General features: G+C 41.2%; 1 protein-coding gene across 5 annotated transcripts in view; it reads right to left on the bottom strand.

The window, feature by feature from the left end:
* Window positions 1-24,834, bottom strand: part of ARID5B (AT-rich interaction domain 5B) — a 179,556-nt gene that overhangs the window by 33,249 nt on the left and 121,473 nt on the right. For 4 of the 5 annotated variants that reach the window (XM_037804020.1, XM_037804022.1, XM_037804019.1 and 1 more), the window contains one exon: window positions 4,164-4,276. In XM_037804020.1, coding sequence (XP_037659948.1) covers window positions 4,164-4,276 — 113 coding nt within the window. Of the gene's footprint in view, window positions 1-4,163; window positions 4,277-5,664; window positions 9,413-24,834 lie in introns of those variants that run through there. The other variant, XM_037804023.1, reaches the window with a different exon arrangement.

Raw genomic sequence — 24,834 nt, 5'->3', positions numbered from 1 at the left:
CTGTATACCATGAACAGTATCACCCAGTTGGTAAGCGGGGAGTCTGGGACGTGAACCCAGATAGTCTAATTCTAGGACTTGCGTTTATTTAAACACTATACTTTACTGACACTTTTAAATGCATTGACCTGGCAGTCAAAAATTTCCAAATAAAATCATATCTTAAGTAAATTCTAGGCATTGGGAAGCCCACAGCTTAGAAACGTGATTTATACAATGAGGAATAAAAGATTAAACTTAGTGATTTTCAAAGTATAAAAGAATAACTCTATTCCTTCTATTGTATATTGAACAAAGGGAAGGAAACCAATATGGAGGGAGAGTACCCACAGTGAGCCAGATACAATGCCCTGGGCTTTACCAATTCTACCTTAATGCTCACAAGAATTCTCCAAAGGAGGTAATTAGCCCCACTTTAGAGTTGAGGAAGTTGAAGCTCAGTGCGCTTATGTAACCTGTCATCTTGCTGGTAAGGGGCAGAATTCTCTGGGTTTAGAGATCCAGGTCTGGTCTGCTGGACTTCAAATCCTATTCTTGTACCAACGGGTGTAGATCCAAGGTTTGTGTATCAAACGGGCCCGGAAAGTAATTTGCAAGGATAATGCAGACATTATCTTTATTATTAGGTGAAAAGCACCACCTTTGTGGGAGTATGTTGCTTCTGGAGATGCCAGGAGCTTGGTTAAGAAGTGAGCAGTAGTTTCCTTTCTCAGACTAGCTCGATACAGTTCTTCAGTGAACACAAATGAACTCTTTAGGGTATCAAGTTCCTTTCTATATTTTTTCACATTACCCAAAACATTCTCAGCATTTTTAAGGAACTATTTCCACAAATCTGCTGAATTATCCTAAAGTGCAGGTGTTAACAGAAAGGAAAGCTAGTCTTCAAGCTGACCTTGAGAAAGCCAAACCTTTTGAGGGTAACAGTTTCTAGATCTTCTGTCCCCCTCTACACCCTCCTCCACCCCCCAAGGGGCCTGAACACTACACACCTGCTAAGTTCACTCTAAGAGCTTTGAGGTTTCTGCAGAATAGATACATCCAAGATGACTGAGGAAGTGCTAATTAAAGAATTCACATTTAACTTTTTCAGTGAACCATCACCTATTTGATATTAACCACATCCCTTCACAGGATTGACTTATAACTAATCCAGCCTGCAACCGGGGCAGCAAGATGTACTGAACCAGCAATAAAGAAGCTAACATTCTGATCTCTGTTTGGTCACTAACTTGCTAGGTGACCCTCAGTTTCTTGATCAGTCAAGTGGAAAAGATAATCCCTGGGGGTATTCTGAGGACCAAATAAGCTGAAAAAATATTGGAAGAATAACATTGGTGACATATCAAAAGTATGTGAATTAAAAGAAAGAAGACATTGCACATGATGGTTTCCTGTTTTATATTTCTTTTGGACTATAAACCACCTGTTATACACTTCTGGCTTTTGTAAAATGCTTACAGGCTGTGAGAAGACACTTGCCTTCTACCAATATTTGAGACCCAGGCCAAGAAGATTTCTTTGCTACTGACTGCCCTATGACCAGGCCTGGACCCCAGATCTGCTGCTGTAAGACGGCTGCAGGGACACAGCAGGGCTGGGGCTGGACGCTTTCACCACAAAATCAAGGAGCTAGCAGCCTCTTCTCCATGTGACTTTTGGTGTCTTCGGGAAGCCATGAAATTCTCTCTCCCTGAGAAAATGGGGTCTTGCTTGCAAAGCCAGTTTTCACGCTGTCATTGTGAGAATGCAGCCTTGTGACAGGGACAAGCAAATTACTCGACTTGTTTTTCCAGTCATGGGCAAAACAAATCCAATGAGTTCTCACTCTAAGAGCTTTGCTGTGTGTGGCTGCAGGAAGTTGGTACTTATCCATGGTGAGAAAAGCTCTGCTTGAGGCACTTGAAAAATAGTCATGCAGGTCTTAGCTCACCTACACTGAAGATGTGGCTTCCAGTTCAGCAAATGATCAGGTGGTCACAAGCGCGCAATCTCTACAGTCATGTTTCATGAGAAAGGACCACTTGAAGACACAAATGCTTTTTTATGGCCTTCCTGGTCCTGGACTTGGCTTGTTCATTCTGTGGTGATTTTACATGTCTGTTGGTGCCATATTTCATACCTACCAAACTTTCTCTTCTCGTGGAAGCGGTCTCACCAGACCTGCCAGAAGGAGCTAAATTAGGACTGTATTCCAAGACTCTGGGAAGAGCAGGACAATTAAATACATCCCTAAGAGCAGACTGCAGCATGTCATCCGTTCATTCACCTCCTCAATGCCATTCACCATTGAGCACCAACACTGGAAGGATGATCTGCTTCACTGCGAAAATTCTGAATGGCAGCACTGGGGTGGAAGGGGTAGCTTCAAAAACCCAGGCTTGACTGCTGTCCCTTCTTGGGAGGAAATTTCAGTGAACATCAAATACAGCTCCTCTGGAGAGCAGACTCCTGTTTAGTGGGTCTGAGTGTGAGTCCTGAGCTGCCTTCCATGGAGAGAACCACTGGAGTTGTTCTTTCAGATCGATTTTCTAACTTGTGTAAAAGTCCCAGAAGCATACTTTAGCAGTGACTCCAAATGACATGGGAAGGAGCTTTGTCCTGCTGGGCTCAGGTACAGAACATGCTGCAGTAAACACATGATGTCACCCTTAAAGCATGGGCAGACCGCCAATACAAGGCAGTGGCAGTGCGAGCTTTGCTGAGAGCTCCAGTCCTAAAACCTTCTCAACTCCACTCTGCACTATTGTAAAGGAGCCTGCAAACCACATCACAGGCTGTACTGTTCCCTGCTGACATCAGCAAGGCCACCTAAGCTGGAGCCCTAGGTAGGTAGTTCTAGGACCTAGATGTCCAATTTACTAGAAAATGTTTTTCTTGGTATCCATGTGTACTTACTCTCAGATGTTAAAAGAACACAACAAAATTAACTTTAGGGAAAGACAGGTGTGTTTCCAACCAGAATACAGAAGATGCACATTTCTACTGGTTGATTTCTTTTGAACCCTTTGTGGTCTTGAGAGACATAAAAAAAAAATCTAAAAAGTCCTCAGAACTTCCTGATAAAATAATAATCATATCTTAAGATAGGATTTATATAATTGAAATGTCTAGCATTTACTTCAGGACACTGGCGGGGGGGGAGTAGGGGAGATGAGTACATGGTGGGCACACAGTAGATTGTCAACACATGACTGAATTCAATTTTTCCTACACTGGAATCTTTCAAATTCCACCCTAATGAAAATGCTCCCATTTTCAGAAGTTTAGTCCTTGGATCAGGAAACAAGGTGCCAGCTGAAATGTGGTCTTCAATTCGAGTCCCAAAGGAATTATTGCTCTTTGGCACAGAAACTACACCTGAACACAAACACCCAGTAAAAAGAACCACAGAAATTTGAACCACCAAAGTAAAAAAGATAAGTCTAAAAAATATGAAGTTGACACTTCACCCTAACTGGTGCTAAATACTTCAGGCATGAACTTTCAAGATTCCAAAGAATGCTTAGGCAAAAGATGAGTCCCTGAAAAATAGCCTGGAATTTGGACTTTCATTTTGTATTAATAGAGATCCTTAAAACGCATAAATATACGTGTGTATACATATATATATAATATATATCTGCATACACATAGATGAATATCTTACCGTGTATCTTTAATTTTACTTTCATGTAAATCAGAGGTGACTCTGAGAAAAGCATAATCAAAAAGACTAACTATAGCCATTTCTAATTTCATCCTCTGTTAATCTCTGAAACATATTTAGATGAGCACATTCAGAAAGAGGATGGTTCAGCTGGTCTATTTTTGACACAAACAGAGTAAACTATGTCATTGTGTCACCTACTATGAAATCTCAGCCTGAATGACGTGGGCGCTTAATCATCTGTCCTTTACCCAAGAGGCCACACTGGGAGGTGGGAGGTCTTTCTGTTGACTAATCAAAATGCCAGCACTCCTCGCCTCCACCCTCCAGGGGGAGGGGAGGTGGTGGGAGCAGAGGATACAGATGCAGTAGAGTTTCAAAAGCTCTGAATACCAAAGTCAGATTCCAAATTGAAAATTGCCACAAAGACATAAGCGTGGAGAGAAAAAGGGTAAAAGGAAAAACAGAAAAGATGCAGCAAAAAGAAAACCATGGAATGAATGACCGACTGTACCTTGGCAACGGCTTTGCCATCGGAATTATTGTTGGAATCCTTAACACCACTGAATGAATCTCTTCTCTGTGGGCATGATTTCTTTTTGCGTGGTCTGCCTTTAAGATTTGGCGCTGAAAACAAATGGAGAACAATTTATACACATTTTCATTTGCATGGCTTTCCTTTCTTAAGCCGGAGACTCGTTCTACATGGTCTTCTCTAATTGTGTGGAGAAAAGTACACATCTGTGGCAGCCAACCCAAATCATATGCTTCTTGCTCTGAGGGGTTGCATCTTGGTAGACGATACACTTCTGTACCCTGTTTCTCAAAGCCAATCTATTACACTTTAACATGTCTAATTAATACAAATAAAATGAAACTCTTAACTCTAAAGGATGATTACAAAAAAATGTACTTCCCCACAGCTGGAAAAGAAACATCTTGGACTGAAAGACAACATGAATCAGGCAGTGGGATCATTCTTTGTTTTCTGCTTTGTATTTTGTTTTTAGAAACCTAAGGGACATGCTTACCCATCATGGTATCATAGCAATGTAACATTTGAAAACATCTCTCTTTGAAAGTGGAAGCATGAGCATTTTTTTTCAAATTATGATAAAAATAGGTAGATAGCTATAGAGAGAAGCATTCATGAATAACAATCTGAAAAATACAATTACATGTAATTAACTAATAATATTGTGACCAGGATGGTTGAAATCTTAACAAATGTGGCAGATATATTTAGACCAGCATGTTCTCTTTTTCCTTTCCAATATGAAAATCTTGAGGGTTATTTAAAATAACTTCCAAAGATCACATGGGGGTTGGCCTGATTCTGTGGGTGTTACACTTTTTAAAAGCCATAGACAAAATGCAAATCAAAGTTATATTCCATCCTTGATGTTGAGCATGATTCCCTTTAAGATCCGTACAGAAAGTAGGGGGGAAAAAGCTGCTGTTTATTGAGGGCTACGACTGTCCGGCATCAGCTTTCACATTTAACTTCATCAGTCAAGCAAAATTAGAACAAGCCAACTAACCAACCAGCCCTTGAAAAATTCCAAACTAATAAATTATACCCCACACAACTTATTTCAGACCTTTCAAGGTACCCATAGGTTCTATTACTTTAAGGGATGATTAAGGCAACGTCAGATCCCAACAACACAAACGGTCTTAACTGGTGTTAGTCTTACTTATGTCATGCGGCTAACCAGTGGTTTCAGGACATTTTACATTGTACTGATCCTACAAACAATTAATCCTGCTAATTCGATTTTCTACTGTGGATAACAGTTCTGCTGTTGGTACAGCTCAATGAAGCAGCGCTGCCTTTACAATCAGAGAAGCAAAAGTTTAAAAAGCAGGGTCGGGGCTCAGTCCCTTTCCCAAATCTGCTCTCCTCACATCCCCGAAAACATTTGTCTGAAAGTCCATCCCAGAAAGCCAGCCTGGAACGATCAAAGGTAAACAAGCTCACACACAAAACCAAGCAAAGAGAAAGTAGCCATTACCCATTCCAGTCGACAAACATCTGCCTGATTGAAGTCTGTGCGCATGAAAACTACAGCATGTGACTGCGCCACGGCCCCGTCCCTGGAAGTCTCGACTGCTGTGGTGTGGACGTCAGCTTTCCTCCGAATGCGGGCTGCCCGGGGCTGCGCGCGGCTCACAGCTCCCCTCCCCCGGCAGCTCCATTACTCATGTAAACACACGGCAGTGACTAGCACGGAGAGTGTGTGGGATGAGCTCCGAGGTCTTTGCTGGAGTTGCCAGACGGGCGGGGGCTGGGCTCTGCTCTCCCCACCTCCCTGCACGGGGTGGGTCCTGACCTCCAGCTCCCGTGGCAGAAAGGGATGCCGCGGCCCCTGGAAATGTCACGGTCCTCAGCCTGCAGCCAGGGCGTGGACTGTTTTGGTTAGAAGACTTTGTGTAGCACATAAGTGTTTCCACAACTGACCCAAGTGCTAAGACTTTAATGTGCAGGAGGGAAGGATGTGCTTTCGTGTCCCCTATCAAAATAGTAGCCAAGCAGAATGCTGACAGAAATAAACAGAACTTGGGATAGGTCTGGGGCATTTCGTCCAAAGGGACAAAACAATACAGTCCCTGTTCTCAGAGATCTTCCCTTCCTAACATTTTGGTGAAAAGCATTTAAACCTAAAAGGCATTTATTTCCAGAAAAGCATTTACATCCAAAAGGCCTTTCTTTCGACAGAACTTGCTGTGAACGTACTGTTTTAAATGAAGGCAAAGGTTCCGGGAACCAATGATAACTCATCTCCAAATTGGATCTGTTTTCTCCATTCTCTGAGCTGTTTTCAGAACCTAGAAAAGCACATGTCCTTCTCCAGCAGATTCTGAGAATTATAAATTTAGAACAGACTAGCACCTGATATTCTGGTCTCAGAAACTTAAACTCTAAATAAAATTTGATCAAGAGAAAAACCTTTTTTGTTTCTCATGAGGCAAGAACACTGATATTTCAGGTATGCTTAGGTGCATCCCACCAACTACTCCAGGCTCAAACTCAAATACTTCTTTTGCTCTCTCCTCTGAACTCTTCTTCTGCCCTTCCCTTATGGAATACATCACTTCATTCCCTGTACTTTAGTTGTGCTTTATGGCTCATCTTCTTACCAGACTGGAAAGTCTTCAAGGGCAGGATCACATTGGACTCATCTCCCATCTTGCCCCAGCACAACACACAGGAGGTGGGGTTGTGTAACATGAATTTGTCCAATGAACGAATGATTAATGGAAATAAAGATGCCCACAGACTCATCCTTCCTTTCCTCATGATCTGACCACATGGTGTGCGTGCCACACTGGGGACACCTGTAAAACCTGCATTCACCTTATCCTCAAACTCGGCGAACGTAAACCAGTGACTTCAATCACTGAAGTTTGCACTGGGAATCGAGATTGGAAAACTAAACTTCTGTTAAGCCATCAGTCTGGTTTCTCCATAGCGCCATGCTCTGGTCCCACACACAAGGCATGAATGCCTGGATGTTCAAAGTCTCAGGGGTACCTGTGCCACCATAATACAATTAGAGACCTTTTGGATTCCCGAGGTCCTGGGGTGAGGCTTTGGGATTAAAGGGCTGGCTCTTGGGGACAGCAAATATTCTGGTCCCCAGGTCAAATTTTTCCCCTCCAGGGTCAAGAAAACAAATAATTTGCTAGGCGAGTAAGTAAAAACAAATGCTCGCTGGTGTAGTAGTGGTTGGAGGGGGGTCTGGCCTTTAATTTTTTTATATAGGAGACAGCCCCACCCACTCCCAGCTACCCTAGATGGAGCTACACCTCCTGGGAGAACCAAAATTCTCAGACTCCAGAATTAGACCAGCTCCAGTATGTTAGGGGAGACTGCTCTCAACCAGCAAAGCCATGCTGAGAAGCCAGTGGTACACTTCCTGATATCATACCTGGCTCCAGTCAGTTCTATTTAAAAAAATAATAATATTAAAGCAATAGACACACTTACTTTTTACATGTGTATATATATAATCCATTGCCTATTCCCTGTCTTGGCTCATCCTAGAGTCCAATAAACGCCCATTGCACAAATTTTCAGTATTATATGTGAATACCAATAATAGCTAACATTTATTGAACAATTTCTATGTGCTAGTCACATTCTAATAACTTTACACACAATAACATTTAAAACTCACAACAAACGAATGAGGAAGGTGCTATTATCTCCATTTAACAGACCAGGAAACTGTGATATAGAGAAATTACTCGTCTCAGGTCATACAACTAGTTACTGGTAGAAGAAGGATTCTGACCCAGGCAACTGGACTTTATCCAGAGCCTCACCTGCTTTAACCAACTTCTCTCTAACAGACACATGCACACAGACTCGGGCACTCCGTCTCGTAATGAGGTCTTTATATTACTAACTTGGGCTGACTGTCAACAGGGACCTCTCCCCAAAAGAAAGAACTCTGTGATATTAGATGTTACGAGGGCACTGCAGCCAAGCCCAGGCAACAAACGCATCCTAGTGACTTGATGGCAAGAAGCGTCCCCATCTGTCCCGCTCAGCAGCAGATGACAGGACTTCCATGAAAACCAAAAACTGCAAAACCCCAATGAAACTTAGAAACCGAGGAGCTACAGAGCACCATGCAATGCTCCTTCACAGGGGACCACTGGCTTTTCTGCTCAATCAGTGAAAGAGCTCTGTGGTTCAAAAAACCACCTTTCCTCTCTGACTGCCCATCTGTTCATCTTACTCAGTGCCACGAAATTAACAAGTATTCATCTTTGTGAAGTCATTCTCTCTATTTCTGTAGGTGTTAATCCCAGGAGAACCAAGCTGCTTCTTGGTGCTCTAGGCTAGTCTGACATCTATCTATCTACTATGTTTGTTTTCTTTTTTGTAATACCTTCGAAAATTAGTGAAATGTAGTCTCCTTATTTTCTTGAAAATATAGCAGCACAAGGCTTTTTTGGGTAAGGGTCTAGAAGCTTGGAGTTGCTGACGTTAATTTATAATATATTTACTTCACTATAGGCTCAGACAAGTTAGGCGGCAGGCCACACAGGTGTGGGAAACTTTCATCTCAAACCCAACTTTTGCAATAATAATAATAAAACAAAGGAAATGTAACCGGTTACTGGCAAAGTAAATTGCTTTTGGCTTAAATGTCCCTGTTTTTTTTTCTACTTAGTTCTTCCTGTCATGACCATCTTTCTCTCTCTGACTTTTATTTTTTTGTAACATTTATGCTCTTGGAAATACCACAAAGATAAACTGCTACAAAAGCTGGATTGAGTCATCAGTTAACAACTCTTTCTTCCCATTTTGCAGAGAGGATTTTGTTGACAATGCAGCTACATATTCTCTTGAAAATTCTCTGTGAGCTTCAACTCAGAGATAGGACTTGCTTGCTGGTAGGGGCTGGAGTCAGGGGAATGGAAAACCAGGCATAATTTTCCAAAGAATTTGATACCAGAAGTCAATGTCCAGAGGAAGTCAGCGGAGTGTTAACTCATTTGATTTGCAAGATGCATGTGTGCGTGTGTGCGCGTGTGCGCGCGCAAACGCATGTTTTTCAAACACGGGCTGGAAAACCAGACCCCACTGATTGAAGTGTTAGGGACTGACAAATGTTCTATGTATAGTATGCATTACTGATAATACTTTGCATTTCTGTAATGCCTTTCCTCTGGGGATCTCAATGCTCTGATACACTTTCTTTACAGACAATTATCTCAAAATACTCTGGCAAGTTTGGGCAAGGAGCATCGCTCTTTCTGGAAAAAAAAAAACCCCTAAGTTAGTTACCATGTACTGTGTTCTATTTTCAATGTTTCCCTTTTGACTATTTAGAAACTTCCTCTTTCACTACAACAAAAATAGGCGAGTGTTTTTAAAGTTATTCACATATGAGTAAAAGATTTAGAAACCAAGAATGGCAAGAAGGCTTGATCAAAGACACTCCTGAAATTTATGGGTGTAATAAAAGAAAGGCATTTCATAGATAATCTCTTACAGAATTTCAGTTTCCAAATACGTGGGGGTAAAAAAAAAGAAAACTAGAATCCTAGAATCCCTTAACCCTCATTTTAGCTTTCTTTAGAGCCAAAATTTTTAACTTCAAAAATTCATAAATGATTCCCTGAAATTTTCACTCCACTTTAATAGTTTTAATCACCACCCTGCACCTGACAGAATGGTGTTAAAAACCGTGTCCTCTGGCATTGAACATCTATTGAATGACTGGCTCTGTGATTTTACAAAGCACCCATCCCATATAGATTTAGGAATACTCAAGTTTGCTTTTATTCTGTTTTCCTATAAACAGTCTTCCACACCCAACAGAAACGTTTCAGAAGCAATTATGTTGTCTGAGGTATGAAGGCACAGGGCCATTAACAAGCATAATGCAATCTTGTGGAACATTCTAACCTAAATGATGAATTTTAAGCAAGAGGCATTGTAAAACAGTGCTGTGAGAATGTTATCATTCGAAAATTGTTCTGACAGTTCCCTTTAAGAGTAGTTGTGTGTCCCGCCCCCCATAAAGGCACTAAAAAGATGAGGAGAAACTCTGGAGCCAGGCAGGGATCTCTAACTCACAGATGTCACCAAGACCACGCAGCCTAGCCCAACTACGTAGGGAGGAGCCCAGAAGAATTTTGTCACGCAACGCAGGGGACGTCATGGCCCAGGACAGACCTAGGTTCTGCGTTTCTAAGTTTGATTTAGCTCAAGCCATACCCCAATGTTGTTTGAACCATAACGCTCACTAACCACCATCTAGGATTTCCAAAGAACCACATTCTCATAGAATCCAGGTCCCCTTTCCAGCCCCTGGGGAAGGGTGAGTAGTTGTTGTCAGAAAGAGGGTGAGAGAAATGAAGCTGGATTTACAGGAGGTCCAGCCACTTCAGCTCTTTGTCAGAATCACTGAGATCCCCAAGAGCTGCTAACAAGAGTGGAATGTACTGCTGCGTTTGTCATACCTGGCCTACTCGGGCAGTTTAAGTCCAAAACAGCCGTGGACTTCATTGACTGCTCGACAAACCATGTAAGTAAACACTCTCGTAATCCCTTCCAAAACATGCCCGGTCTTACTCATTCCCGGTTTCATACTCGTGAAGGCTGGAGCAATTGTTAATGTCCCTGATCAAAGTTTTAGTAATTTCATAGGCATGTGATTTGCATAGCTATTTCCTGATCTGCCTTCTTTCTCTGCCCTGGAGGTCTTCATTTCTCAGAAACACTTAAGAACACAGATTATTTGCCTTTTCCCCTTCCCCCACCACAAGTGGAACAAGACTTGCTAGCTCATCTGTGTTGGTAATTGGTTTGAAAGCATGTGACTCCATGCATTCTTGCCATTAAAAGACAAGTAAGATCTCTCCTGTAGTCAGGTTTGCAAGCAGTGACAGACAGATCTCTCTCTTTATTTCCCCACTGCCTTGAGTGCGGGGAGAAATTTAAAGCACCACTATTATCCCAGTATTATGATGAGATCATGTACTGAGCTCCAAGGGAATACAGAAATGTTCTAGAAGTCTATAATAGGGCTGTCTAGAAAGACATGAGCACAGAAGAAGGGATTAGACATGCTCTTCTCTACCACCCGAGGAACAAGTGGTCTAACTGGGAGTTAAATCTAGGTTTAGAGCAAAGAGAGATTCTGGGTTTTCGGTGGAGGGACTCTCTAAGAGAAGAATTCTGGAAACGAGAAAGGAGACTTAAATACGTGCCAGACCTTTCGAACCTTTGCAACGCTCATCTTCCCTCTGGCCTGTTCTGGTTCTTTACCCACAGGACCTGACTGGGGATGTGGGAGTGTGTGGCTCACAGCTGCTTTGCAGAGTCTCATTCTTTTTCTGAGTCTACACACCATGGCATGGACCATGCGGTGGCGGCAACATCACAAGCCAAGGGGCTGGTTCTCTTCCCTCGTGGTAGAGTCTCGGTTTGAAGCAACACCCAGCAAAACCAAAAGTAGACCCCGAAAATGCCATTAGTGGCTTAAGCTTTCATTTTAACTTCTACCTGGCAACTCCTTTCTCCTGCCATTCATCTCCTTCTATCTATGCCAGATATTCACCAGCCACTTCCAGGCTCCAGGCCCAAGGCTCCTCTCTCAAAAGAAATATAATACTAGAAGACCTTAAGAACAAACTACAATCAACCTATTACACTATATACTTTTTCTAAGGATTTAGAAAATAGCTCATTTTCCATTTCTGAAAAACTATTAAATAAACACAGATTTAGTCTTTCTTAGTATGATTCTATATAATAAAGAAGAGAATAATAACTTAAGACGCTTGGCTTTTTTTTTTTTCAAGCTGTTTAAGGATCTACTTTGGAAATGCTTTTTAAGGACATTTTGAATCCCTCAATTTCTGAGCATTTTAAAGATAGGAGCGCAAACTACAGAATTAATTTTTTATCTGTTTCTTCTTTTGTTTTGTCTGTACAATCAATAAGCCTGCTCATTCTTGCCTATGATTGATTTGTTCTGTGGTGTTATTATTGAACATGACAGCAGAGAAGTGAAAGCTACATTTTTGTACTGAATAGGCCTTGCAAGGAGCGGTAAATATCAGAGCAGTTTTTAAACTCATATATAAACAGAACATTCTTGTTCAGCCATTTCTCCAGGTTTGGAAATGGGATATTCCGTTTTCAACATTGAGGATAATTGATTTGTTACATCTCTAAAGAAAACATTCCTCACTTGAAAATAAGTAAAAGAGACTTTTTTTGTGTGTGTGTGTATGAGCTAACATGGAGACATGTAGCTTATTACAGAATTGGACTAACATGTTATGAGGCATTTTACTTTTTTAAAACACATACACATAAGAAAAAGTAAAAGGTCATCAAGTAATAGGTTCCCGATTTCTTTAAAAAAGATTCCAAAAAAGGAGTTTGCACAGAAAGAGGAATTTTCATTCTCATTATGCTTTTCTACCTCCCAGAAAGAATAATTTAAGAAGTAGGATAGTCCCTTATTAAAAAGTAAAAGGATGAGAACTTTTGGTTGTCTGAGACTCTGAGACATTTTTCTTTTCTCGGACAAAACTCCCCCCAGCCCTTCCTCCTTTACGAGCCACCATCTCTGACAAAGCACCTTAGTCATCTCTGTATTTCATTTGTTTGTGGATGTATACAGGCTGCAATACTGGAAAACAACTTTATAAACTCTTCTGTGGCCCCAAGGAACTAAGTGCGTGTGATGGAACAGGGTGGGCTGAGGGTCCAAAAGGACAGACGCATGGCTGCCTGAGCTACAGCGTTTGGCGAATTGACGTGTGAGTGTACCACTGTGCGGAAAAACAGCAGACGGATACTGTCAGACACCCTAATGCAAATCTTACAGTGAAACTCGTAAGAATACATGGAAGAAGTGAGAACATCTTCCTGTTTTTTTCCAGTATGAGATAAAACCTTTCTATGACTGTTTGGATCTGCACTGTCCACAAGGTAGCCACTAGCTACATGTAGCTACTGAACACTTGAAAGGCGTCTACTCCAAATTGAGATGTGCTGTAAGTATAAAATGCTCACTGGATTTCAGAGTTACTACAAAAAAAAAAAAAAAAAAAAGAATGTAAGACATCTCATAAGCAACATTCTTATATTGATTATATATTGATATGCTAATGTTTTGCATATATTGGATTAAATAAGATATAATTAAAATTAATTTTTCTTATTTCTTTTTCCTTTTTAAACTGTGATTATTAGAAAATTCAAAATTATATGTATGACTTGCATGATACCTCTACTGGATGAAACTGGTTTAGTCAACACTTCATGTCAATTATGGACATGTCTTTGGAAATATGTGTTAAAGAACAGACAGAACAAGATTGTCATTTGATGCTAGAACACTCAACAAAAATCACAGTTCAAAGTTTCAATACAATTTAGGATTTAATTCACCATTATGCAGGATCGTCATGTATAAATGTTAGTATCTGAAAATTTTGCTTAACCTGAGGTCTCCTCTGTAAAATCCAAACCTGCTGATTGTTTACTCAAGGCTACTAAATGGCCCTGATAAAGCTATTGTTTCAATAAATTCCTTAACTAAGATGTCAAAACAAATGTTAAGCCTTGACAACAGACTGGATTAGAGGGGGAGAGAGAGAGAGGAGGGGGGAGTGTATAATTATTTATTTCACTAATTATTCTTTCCTGCTGCCAACATGGGTTGGATCTAATGTAAGCTGTTTTCAGTATCCAGTGCAAATGAGTAAGAGAAAATGGAACTTGAGGGATTTTGGCTAGTTGGAAGGTAGAAGTTTCTTAACCACAAATTGTTGAATAAATTCAAAGCCTGTGTTTTCCTTTTTAAAGATTTCATCTGAAAGTAAATGGAGAGGTCAGATACAGTGAGGCCTAATGGCCAACTTGGTTTTGCCAACCTGCTTTAATCCCACACTTTTATACAACACAAAGTGAGACTGTTTGTTGAATACAGGCACTCCAACAAGCCCAGAAACTGGACAAAATAAAAAGATTTGAACTCTGGGGTACAGAGGAAGGGAGACCTTCTTTCCCCAATCATTCTCAGCACCAAAAAGGCCAAGGGCATCCCCCCAAGAAGGTGGCTTCCCAATGCCCAGAGGGTCCAATGGCCAGCTCTCCCAAATAACTGGTCAACGCAGCCAGAATCCAAGTTGATTCCCTTCACCCCCTTGCCTTTAGATTCTTGCATCAGCAGCAACGTAACTAGACGTAAAGTTATTAGCCCTCCAACCACAATAGGCCAATTAAAGGGCTATACACCCACCTATTTTCTTTGCTGGGACCCCTCCTACCCACCTTTTAGCCGCCGCCCCCCCCCCCCCCAAAAAAAAGAGACCAGCAATGATGATGGTGAAAATAAATTTAGGAAATATTTTCTTAGAAGGCAAGAGTTGCGATAGCATTTAAGGTAGTAACATGCAGAGAGCTTAAGATCAGAATCTCTACAACATCAACAAAACATAGAATGAATATTATATTTTCTACCGTATAATACTTATAATAATCTTTTATGATATTATTTGGTGGGCTCAATCTCTACTGCATGAAGCCGTTTGCACACCTCCAATTCGTCTCTGATATCTAACTACAGCATTCTTTGTCTTTGTCCTCCAAACTCGTTTATACCACATGGTATGCATATTTCAGCATCCAATATTATTAACTCATGACCAACTGTCAGTTGATGGTTATCTAACTTGTGGGGGCTCCACAAAAGGCATCCTTATTTGGGCAAAAGCTCTTGTTTGTACCAGTCTGTCCATATTTTCTCTCAGAAGAACTTTATTTGGATTATTTGCGTTTGTCAATGGAAACTCAGAGGCTGCATGTGTGGTAATCGGAAGGTGGGGAAATAAATCCTTAGCAAGTTGAAACACTCAGCTGATATTAAAACCATGTCTAGCTTTGTTAGCTGGAAGTAACTCTCTGTTGCCCTCTTGTGGTGAAACTGAGTGATGCTGTAGGAAGACCATAAAAACCCAGAAACTAACAAGAGAGTTTAATCAAATGCAGGTAAGAACATTCATCCTTGACAGAAACAGCCACAAATCACAACCTTATGTTGTTTTATATGTTTTAGAATTTACATTTAGCAGCGCTCCTATGAGGAGATGGACAGGGGTGGGGATGGAGGTGGGAGTGGGAGAGCCTTGTAATACGGAAATTAAAATTTTGTCTTCTTAATACAATGACTTCACTATATTTATAACCATAACTGTTATATGTGCCAAATTGATGTTTATGAGATTTAGAATCTTAAAAAAATCATACCCATATTTAAAAGTTCCTTCATAACCAAAAATAGACTGATGTTCCAACTGGTTTGGAATTATAGGAACCAAGGAAAGAAGTCTGAATAATTCCCTAATATGGAAGAAAAACCACTTTTTTTTTTTTTTTTTTTTTTTTTATAAATAAGGAACAGTTTATTTGTTTCTGACAAGACAACATATGGAAACTTGGAATTTATAGAATCAAGTATAGGTATAGAATCTATCTTCCCTTGTCTTTTAAGGTTCAAGTTTTAGAAAATTCTCAATTCCCAATTTAATTACCTGTTACCCAGTATTTTAATTTAATTTTTTAAAACCCTATTAAAATTTCTGCTGTATAAACTTTAGACTATTTCCTGCCTAAGAGGCCCATCCCCAGAAAGCAAACAAACATGGTATTAAAACATGATCAGCTTAAGTAAAAGCTGGGAGAATGAAGGGAGCAGTCGGACAAAGTACATGAGAACACAAACTATTTTTCATCTTTTACCAGTAAACATACCATTTCCCTCTTTTATGTGTCTTCCATTTAGATAAAAGCCACTCCTCCAACCAGCATTAACAGAAATGCTCTGTGTTTTTAATATGATTTTAGGGACAGATTAATCTTCAATTGGCTTTCCCAAACTGAACATGGAGGTTCAGCCATCCAACAACAGTTGTTTGGTTTTCTTTGAATTAGCAAAGTTCTTAAAGTAATCTTACTATAAAATTAAACAGCTGTGAGCTCTTTAGCAAAACATGGTGATTCTTGTTCTTTGTACTATTGTGCAAATTGAAATACCCTTTCATGTCTTTTTATTCCAAAATGAATTCCCTAGTTAGCTTTGTTGAGCTTTAGAAAATAATAAAAGAAAGGGGGGAGGGTATTTGCTGACCTCTTAAATTCGTCAGCGTTTAAGTACAGGGCGTTTACACAAGGTGTGTACTCAAAGGGCTTTTGTTTAATTACTATTATTGAATGAAAAATGATATTCTGTCCCAATATAATGCTGATTCTTGTGTACAGCAGAGCTGTTTGCAAATATTTCAGTGGCGCAAGGCATCTTATGCCTATTTTGCAGATGGGAAAACCGAAACACTGCTAAATGATAAGGAGCCAGAAACTAAGATGTTCACTGAGGCTTGAATTAAATTTAGATTTTGACTCCTAGTCCAGGACTCTAGCCACATGAGGGCTCTGACTTTTTGGAATCAACAGAGGAGCAATTTTAAAACATTCTTTTGACATTATTAACCACAGCTCGGGGCTCAGGGAAGTGTGGGTGGGAGGTGGGGCCTGGAACATAACACAGAGAGGTTAAGAGGCAGCCTCTTGCGAGGTGGCTAATAATATGAATTACTTGATCCATGCAGCCATACATTCTAGGAATATTCCGACGTTTAATGATTTCCTTTGTGACTTAAAAAATGAAAATCTAGTTTCAAGGGCTAGTGTAGACAGCCCCCTAACATATGAATCATGGAAAATAGTTCTTGGCTTTCCAAATGGATTTAGAACAAAAGGCCAACTACTAGAAGTTGGTAAATTTACAGATATGTCCAAAGCGGGATTTTTCATTTGAGCCATTTATAGGATGACGGAATTCTACAGCTTGAAGAGAACTTTAAACATCATCTAGTTCAAACCCTCATTTTGCACATCAGCATAGGGAGGGCCAGAGAGTTTGCTTCTTGCCCAAAGTCACGCAGCGAGCTGCAGAGCTGCAACGGACTCTCGGATCAGCAGAGCTGCCATTTGGCAACAGATGCCTTTTAAAATGGCCCTAAATACCTTCGCTTGGGTCTCTGCAGCGCGAGCACTGTCATCCCAAGACCATGTTACCCAAACACACTTTCCAAGGAACTGCAATTAATAAAGTCAACGGGAGCTGACAAGGACATTCCCACTGTGTTCCAATGCCAAAACATACAACTGAAAAAGCTCACTTGGAGTGCTCAGACTGCAGGTCGCTCTGGCAGGACTTCTATGCAGCACACTCCCAGCTGTTTGCTCCAACCCAAATGTGAGGGACTAAGGGGAAATGTTTGGGAGGGCATCAGGGCAGCTCTGGGGCATGTGGCAACAAGGCCTGCCACCTGCTTGCTTTTGTCAGGCTGGGCTGCAACACAAAGGGGGCCTCCTCCAACCTCTGGAGGCCAGAAGAGATGCATCACAGTCCACCTTGCTTGGAGGATCCACTGCCTTCCAGCAGTAACAAATGCTTTAGAGGTCCCTCACACATCAGGTGGTTTCATGCCCTTGTGCCTCTTTGGGCTTCCCCTAACAACAATACCCTTCCTTTTTCAGCTTCTGCCATTTCTGATCCATCTCTTACTTATTCTCCTAAACTCGCCTTTGTCATCCCATCCTCTAAAAAGCTTCCCTAAGATCCCGCATCTCCGGCTGGGTGAGGAGTCCCTCGGCAGTAGCTCCCATATCAAAAGCATGTGTCTCCCCTAGTGCCTAGCACCTAGTACTGAAATTATCTGTATGTGCATTTCTCCCCTCTCCAGACTCTACCGAGAGTATGTCTGTAGCATCATCATAGCAGGTGCTCAATAAACATTTACTGAAAAATGATTCCCTCTGTATCATGTTCTGAAAGCAGTGTCTTGTACTTAAGAGTCCAGCAAAAGTTTGTTAACTCTCCTGACTCTTGATCCATTGGAGAAAATTAACCCCTCTGGAGAGGGCGAGGTGGCTAGGCTGTCCTCGGAGGTTCACCTTCCCATCTGTTGCACCTTCCCTTGGTCGCAATCACCGTTAACTAAGGGGAAAAATGTACACCCACATTTTAATTCCCTTCAGGTAATCTGAGACTCAGCTACTGTCAACCACTTCAATGTTTAACAGAAGAAACCTGTCTTGGCTATGAACACCCCAAAGATATGACCTGACTTGCCAAGACACCCTGAAACCCGCAGAGACCCTGGCTCTCCTGGAGAGCCCTGAACAGGGAAAAAGTCAGCAACACCCAAGAGAGTAAAGTTGAGAAGATGGCAGACTGCCTGGTGAGAATTACTTTTTAAGGAATCTCATCTCTGCTAAAGCTGCCTAAAAAAATGTGCTTGCAGATGAAAGTCTGGGCAAATCTATAATGTAGAGATTAAATTTAAATACCAATAAAATTTTTAACACAGATCAATAAAATAAGAGATTGATCTGCAGTTAAAAGTTCCCAGTAATGGGATAGTCCAGAAATTTCATAAATAATGCTTTTATCTTGATTGCAAAATAATCCCCTGCCACAAAAACAAGGCAAATCAAGGTAGGAAATTGTTCAGCGGGAATTAAAATGTCACACTTTACACAGAATACAGCATTGCAATCACCAGGGAAACACACATTGCAAATGTGTTAACACAAAATTACATAGATCACTTAATTATGTAAGCGCACAGCTCCTGAGTAACCCATTAGCTAAACATGTTGGGCTGTGGTTGAATATATACATGCAATATTTTTAGCACAGAGGGGATGTAACTGTGTCAGGCCTGGCACCATAAAGCCTGAAATGGCAAGTGCTGTTAAACTGAGATGCAATCATGTTGAAAACGAAACATTAACAAACAGCAGACAATTGAGAAGAAAATACAGTGAGTTTGTGTTCTACTGCATGTGCTTCCAAAACCTTATATAACTATTCGTTGTCTATTTCAACTGGCTTGCATCCCGGATTTGTTCTATGCTATTCTAATTTTATAATAATAAACTGCTACACCAGTTTTATGAAATCATGCACACAGTCAGGTTGCAGATGACATTACATCTGATTAGCTTGGCCAGCAAAGGACATCGTCCTGAAATTAACCATAGTCTTCTGCAAAATCAGCCACTTGGTATAAAATGGTCCCTCGAGTTTGCTTCTGGAAAAAGATACGTCATGTGTCCTTTTATCTTCAAAATGCTGGTGAAGTTGGTAAAACCGCTGCTGGACACACAAGTTGCACAAGGAGGTAGAGAGGGCAGGGGCTTCTATTAGCACAGTACTTGGCAAACAAAAGACTAATAAATGGCTGATGCTATTACTATTATATTCATAGATTCACTGAAGTGACACATCACTTCAAGCATGTCAAGAGGCCAGTAGTTCTCTAAAGTGGTGGGAGAGTTACTCCGGAAACTTCCCATCCCTTGGCACAGAGATAAAGCACCTTGTAGAATCAAGAAAGAAAGAATAAATGCATGAAAGCTTTGACACAAGCATCTGGTATACCTCTGTCGGGGCTGAACCGCACTCTACTCAGGCAGAGCTTTCCAATACACAGACAATAACTGGGGAAACGTGTAGTGGTGATAATGGCTTCTATGTTTTGGGCAATTTCAAATCTCAAAGCAAAAAGTGAAAAAAGGAGATTACCACACAGTAAAGTGTTGCCTAAACAGGACCAAAAAAAAAAAAAAAAAAAAAAGGAGACTATGCTAATTATCTTTATCCGCTAAATAAATTGTTCAACATTTCTGAAACATGCTTGGAGAAGCCCTGCCCAATGTTTAAGTTCCTGGGTTCATCTGAACCCCTTGTATCTTGGAAGCACCATGCAAAGGTCTCTGTACATCACTGAAGCTCAAAAGACAACAAATTGAATGGAATTTAATATGTTAGGCCAAGAAGAAAGGCAACCTGTTGATTGTAGGATTCCCGGAACAGAAAAATCTGGCAGGAGGATTGAGCCTCATGGCCTTTTACTAGAACATTCCTATTCATCAAATTTCACTTTAAACAAGGCACTATATGGCAAAAGAGAATAGCAAACTACCTCTATGGAAGTTAAGTGTGGGTCACTTAGGAGAAAAATAGCAATCATTCAGGAAGAAGCGTTTCAGGTCCTGATTACTTACTGGCCAAACAAGGCCAATATTCTTTGATTAAATATTTATTGAGTAGCCATCATATGCCAGACACTGAGCTAGTCCAGCTGGGGATAAAGCAGAGACGACAACATAGTCTTTGACTTTAAGGAGTTCATATTTTCAGTGATTTTAAATAAATATCCTCACTCGCCAAGCCTCCTTTCTCTCATCGATAAAATTAGGGTGGATTAAATAAGAAAGCAGGCCGTGGACTGGCAGTCCATGGACCAAATCTAGCTTGTAACTTAGCTTATTTAGTATGCATAGTTTTGTTTTTTGTTTTCAATGACTTCGTTTAAAAATCATGACATTGTCACATTAAAATCTGTACGTCTGGCTTTTGTTAAAAGAATTGAGAAACATGGGAGCTGAAAAGCAGCCTCCCTTTTAGACAGAGCATGGGTGTCTCTCGCTTCCCAATTTCTCTCCCAGGCCTTACCTGCCCTTTTTACGCTAGGTTTACTGCTGACGCCTCCTGGGACCTGGCTTTGTGACCGCTGACGGGAAGTTCTCAGGTTCTTTTCATTTCAAATGAGGCATGACTGTGACAGCCAACCAATGGTGTAAATCAACCACTTTCAGAGAAGGGGCTAACTCCTTGATTGACTAATGTTCTTTACCTAGTGGTCTCAGACCAAAGACTGCAGAATCCTGAAATGGTATAGTCCTCCTTTGTGAGAGTTTTCCAAAACTTCACTATTGACATACCTGTTTGGGATCAGGCAGGAGGAAGTCCTGCTTGAAGGCAAGGAAGTGGACCAAGTGACACTGAGAGAGGTCTTATGCATGTTTCCTCTTTGCAGGTGCTCAGGAGGAATACGACATTTCAGTCTAAGGATGCCAGACCAGTCCACTTGATTCTTAAAATTGCATGGCCCAAGACTGATTCCTGGAAGATCTGCTTTGAAAACGGTATGAAAACTTGGTCATCTCAGCTGCAACTCAAACCGTATTTGCTCTTCAATCATTTTTAGACTCTTTGCACTCCAAAAATGCTTCTTGATGGTTGCTAGGCAACTATTGTTGAATACATGCAAGAGGCATTAACTGTGTGAATATTTTCAAAAACAGGGGAAAAAATGTTTAAAACTGAGGACATTGCTGTATCTAAAATAAGACATTTCCTCCTAAGGCAGTTGCCCAGAATACAGCCACTGCAGGCTGCTGGCTCCTGTATGTCGGGGACAAGATGATTCACCAAAAATTACTCATGTTTACTTCCGTGCCTTCTGTCACCCCTCTTCAGCCCCCCTCTCAAATATGTAAGTAGCCACATCTTAGAGCAAAGCCTCACTCATAGGATAACTGGGACATGTCTTATTTAATATTTTCTGCTGTTCCCGTTGTGTGGTTCCTCACTGACCACATTTTTCCTGACATGTGTATTTCATACTTGCACATCCTCAGGGTGAGACAACTTGTGGCTCGACAATTATTACATCTAGCTTCAGAACCCACTGAACTTATCATAGAGCCATCATCTCTTTCTCTGACCCAAATGGAAATGGCAAGAACTCTTCTATTTTCCACATCAAAGAATGAGTTTCCGTTGCTGCCAAATGCTTCTTACCAGTAAACGCAGATTTCATTCTATAATGTGTCTTCCCTGCACTTTTTTTTTTAACGTTCCAATGTCATGATCAAGCTACACAGGCAGAGACTTCTATACATTGAGTCAAACTTCTAAACCAAACAAGGGTAGACTCTGTGGCAAGGTGATCTCCCTCCTTTGTTGGATCGTAAGTGGAGAAAAATAATTTTCCATCAGGATGGAGCCAAAAAGGCAAACTGGGCTCACTGCACACTCCTTCCACAATATGGTTCACATGGACAGTTTCCTCATCTGTAAAATGGGGGTAATAATCCAGGCCTCAGAACAGTGTCTGGAACATGATAAACAGTATATAAGCATTAGCTATTATTATTATTATCATTATTATTTCTAGGTCTTGGGATTCTACATTTGTGTTACCACTATTTCTTGCCCATATATTCTCATTTAGGTTAATTCTATCCAAAAATTATGTTTTCTCTCTGAAAACACTTTGGAACAATACTGAGGATAATTAACCAGCCATGTCCAAACAGAGATTTGTATCAGAGATGAAAATATATTACACAAACATGATTCTCAATTTTCAAGCTGATTTTTGCAAGCTGTTGAGGCAACAGAGGGCATGGCATATCTGGAACCGAGAGCAGTCTGTATGATAGACTACAAATTCTGGGGTGGCAGGCTGGGAAGAAGAAGATAAAAACAGAGGCAGGAACAACATGGTTTTCCTCTGGAATATTCTGGACAGGTAAATCCTAGTCCTCTTGTGCACCTATTGCCACCATAAACTGTCCCATGAAATGTTCTGGAGAGCAGATGGAAGCTAGCAGATCTCCCTTGATTTAGGTTAGTTATGGTATGTATTATAAATCTCTAAAAAGTGTTTTAAGCCAGTCACTGTGCTAAGAACTTTAGATGTAGCACTTCACTTAATCCCTCATATAATATCCCTATCAGGTAGGCAGTGCTATAATCAGTTCAAAAATGAGAAAACTGAGGCCTAGAGAGGTTAAGTGGTAGTAAGTGGGTGGAGACTGAGACTCAGAAGCAGGTGCCTCCAGAGTCTGTCTTCTTGGCACTGTGCTACCTGCTTCTACAGAGCAGCCTGCCTCCGGACCCGGCTGGAAACAGGCCTGGTTCTCTGAGACAAGAGGGCCACGGAAGAGAGATGCTGTAGAGCAGAACAAAGGGACAACCAGCACACACTGAACATATTATTGCTCATCCAATACTGTAATCTAGTATTTTGGTTCTTATATAACTCATTTAAACTAAGAAAGAAACAAGCCCAAGCTCATTCCTCCTTCTTCCCTGTCCCATACATCATTAAAGGAAAATCTTCTCATTCATTGCTAAGGTAAATATAATACCGGAATTAAGAATTATTTTCAATAACTATTTCTTGGGCACTTATTAGGCCTTGTAGGGGTCGTCGAAGAAACATGCGACAGGACTCTTGCTTTCCAAGGACTTAGAATTGAGCTTATTTGCTGGGAGTCAGCGCTGACACATCGCTTCGGCAATCGCTGGTACTTAGGACGTCCAGGCTATGCACTGAGGACACAGAGCTGTCCATCAAGCTGAGGCTACAGCATGGAAGGCGTGATGCATGTCATCAAAGGGGAAGAGGAGGAGCTCTGGGGGCTTCAGTGGGTCCTGAGCTCCTTGAAACACCAGGGAAGACCTCCCTGAGGAAGTGAGGCTTAAGCTGAGAGCTGAACAATGCGGGAAAAAGTTGGCCAGTTTGAGGGGTGATGGGGCGATGAGGGGATTTCTTTTTCAGGAAGGCCATATGCAAAGGTTTAGATACAAGGGAGAGAGAAAGGAGTTTAAGAAACTGGATGAAGTCCACGTGGCTGCGCTGTATGGAGCACAAGGGTGGGGGAGTTGTCTTCTTACCAGATACCGTGAGCCAAAGCCTCATCTTGATGAAGACCCTCGCTGAGCCTTCAGGAGACTGACAGCAGGATTCAAGGGAGCTGGCGGAGGACCTGGTGCTAGACGGTGCTCGAAGGACAGGCGGGAATAGGAGAGATGGAGGGAGGAAGAGAGGAAACCCAAACTCTGCTTCCCTCCCTGACCTTTCATCCTGTATTATGGACACGGGGTGAAACTAACCGTGGCTACTCGCCCTGCCAAGAGCCTCCTTACTCCAGCGCCCTGTCGTAGTGACATGACTCTTCGTTTGTACTCATCATCCTTGGTGATACAGGACCCACAATTCCTCCTTTCATTCCCCACTAGCCATGCTTAGCCCTGTCTGGGGGCTGAAGTTGCCTGTTTTAATATGCAATTCTTCATTTATTCATTTTCAGCTAGCAAACAATTTTTAATTAGCCTGCTCTTTATTAAGGACATGGAGCAGGTTATTAACTAGGTGCATCTTTGGGTCCTTAAAAAGAGTGAAAAAGACATAATCAATCTGAGCTTGATGTTTAGGGGTTTAATTGGTATTAGTCAACATATTTAGGGCAAATCTCATCAAGCTCCATTTTTAAGTCCTGACTTAACTAACAATCCCACAAGGGAGGAGGGAAGAGATATTAGTCACTTGTGAAACTTGCCAGTCTCTCAATTACATTAGTTCCAATAAAGTATTCAAGGGAATATTAAAAAAAAAGTGTCATCCTCTCTGTCTACTGAATCTGACAAGAAGGATCCACCTTAGCTCTATCATAGTACATAACTATCTATCTAATTACAAGCTCGATTAGACCGTGAGTGCTCAAAGGTTGGTCCCATGCTAAGTTCTTTATCCCGCTATCCCTATAGCCTTGCACAGGGATTGACACATGGTAGGTAATCAATAAATGTTAGCTGCCTGTATCTACTAATACGTAATTCAGAAAACCAGGAGATCAAAGAACCAGCTCAGCTCCCGGTGAGATGGAGGAAAAGGCCTGCAGTCACCCTGTCTGGCAATCCTACCCTGCTGTCCCTTGCCCCAAAGACTGAATAAAAGCCCTCTGCATGAGTCTAACTCCACTCTTGGAAAAGTCA

Source organism: Choloepus didactylus, chromosome 15, assembly GCF_015220235.1.
Source record: "Choloepus didactylus isolate mChoDid1 chromosome 15, mChoDid1.pri, whole genome shotgun sequence".
NCBI classification, from domain to species: Eukaryota; Metazoa; Chordata; class Mammalia; order Pilosa; family Megalonychidae; genus Choloepus; species Choloepus didactylus.
The sequence above is the reverse complement of the archived record's forward strand: the minus strand, read 5'-3'. Positions and strand labels throughout refer to the sequence as shown.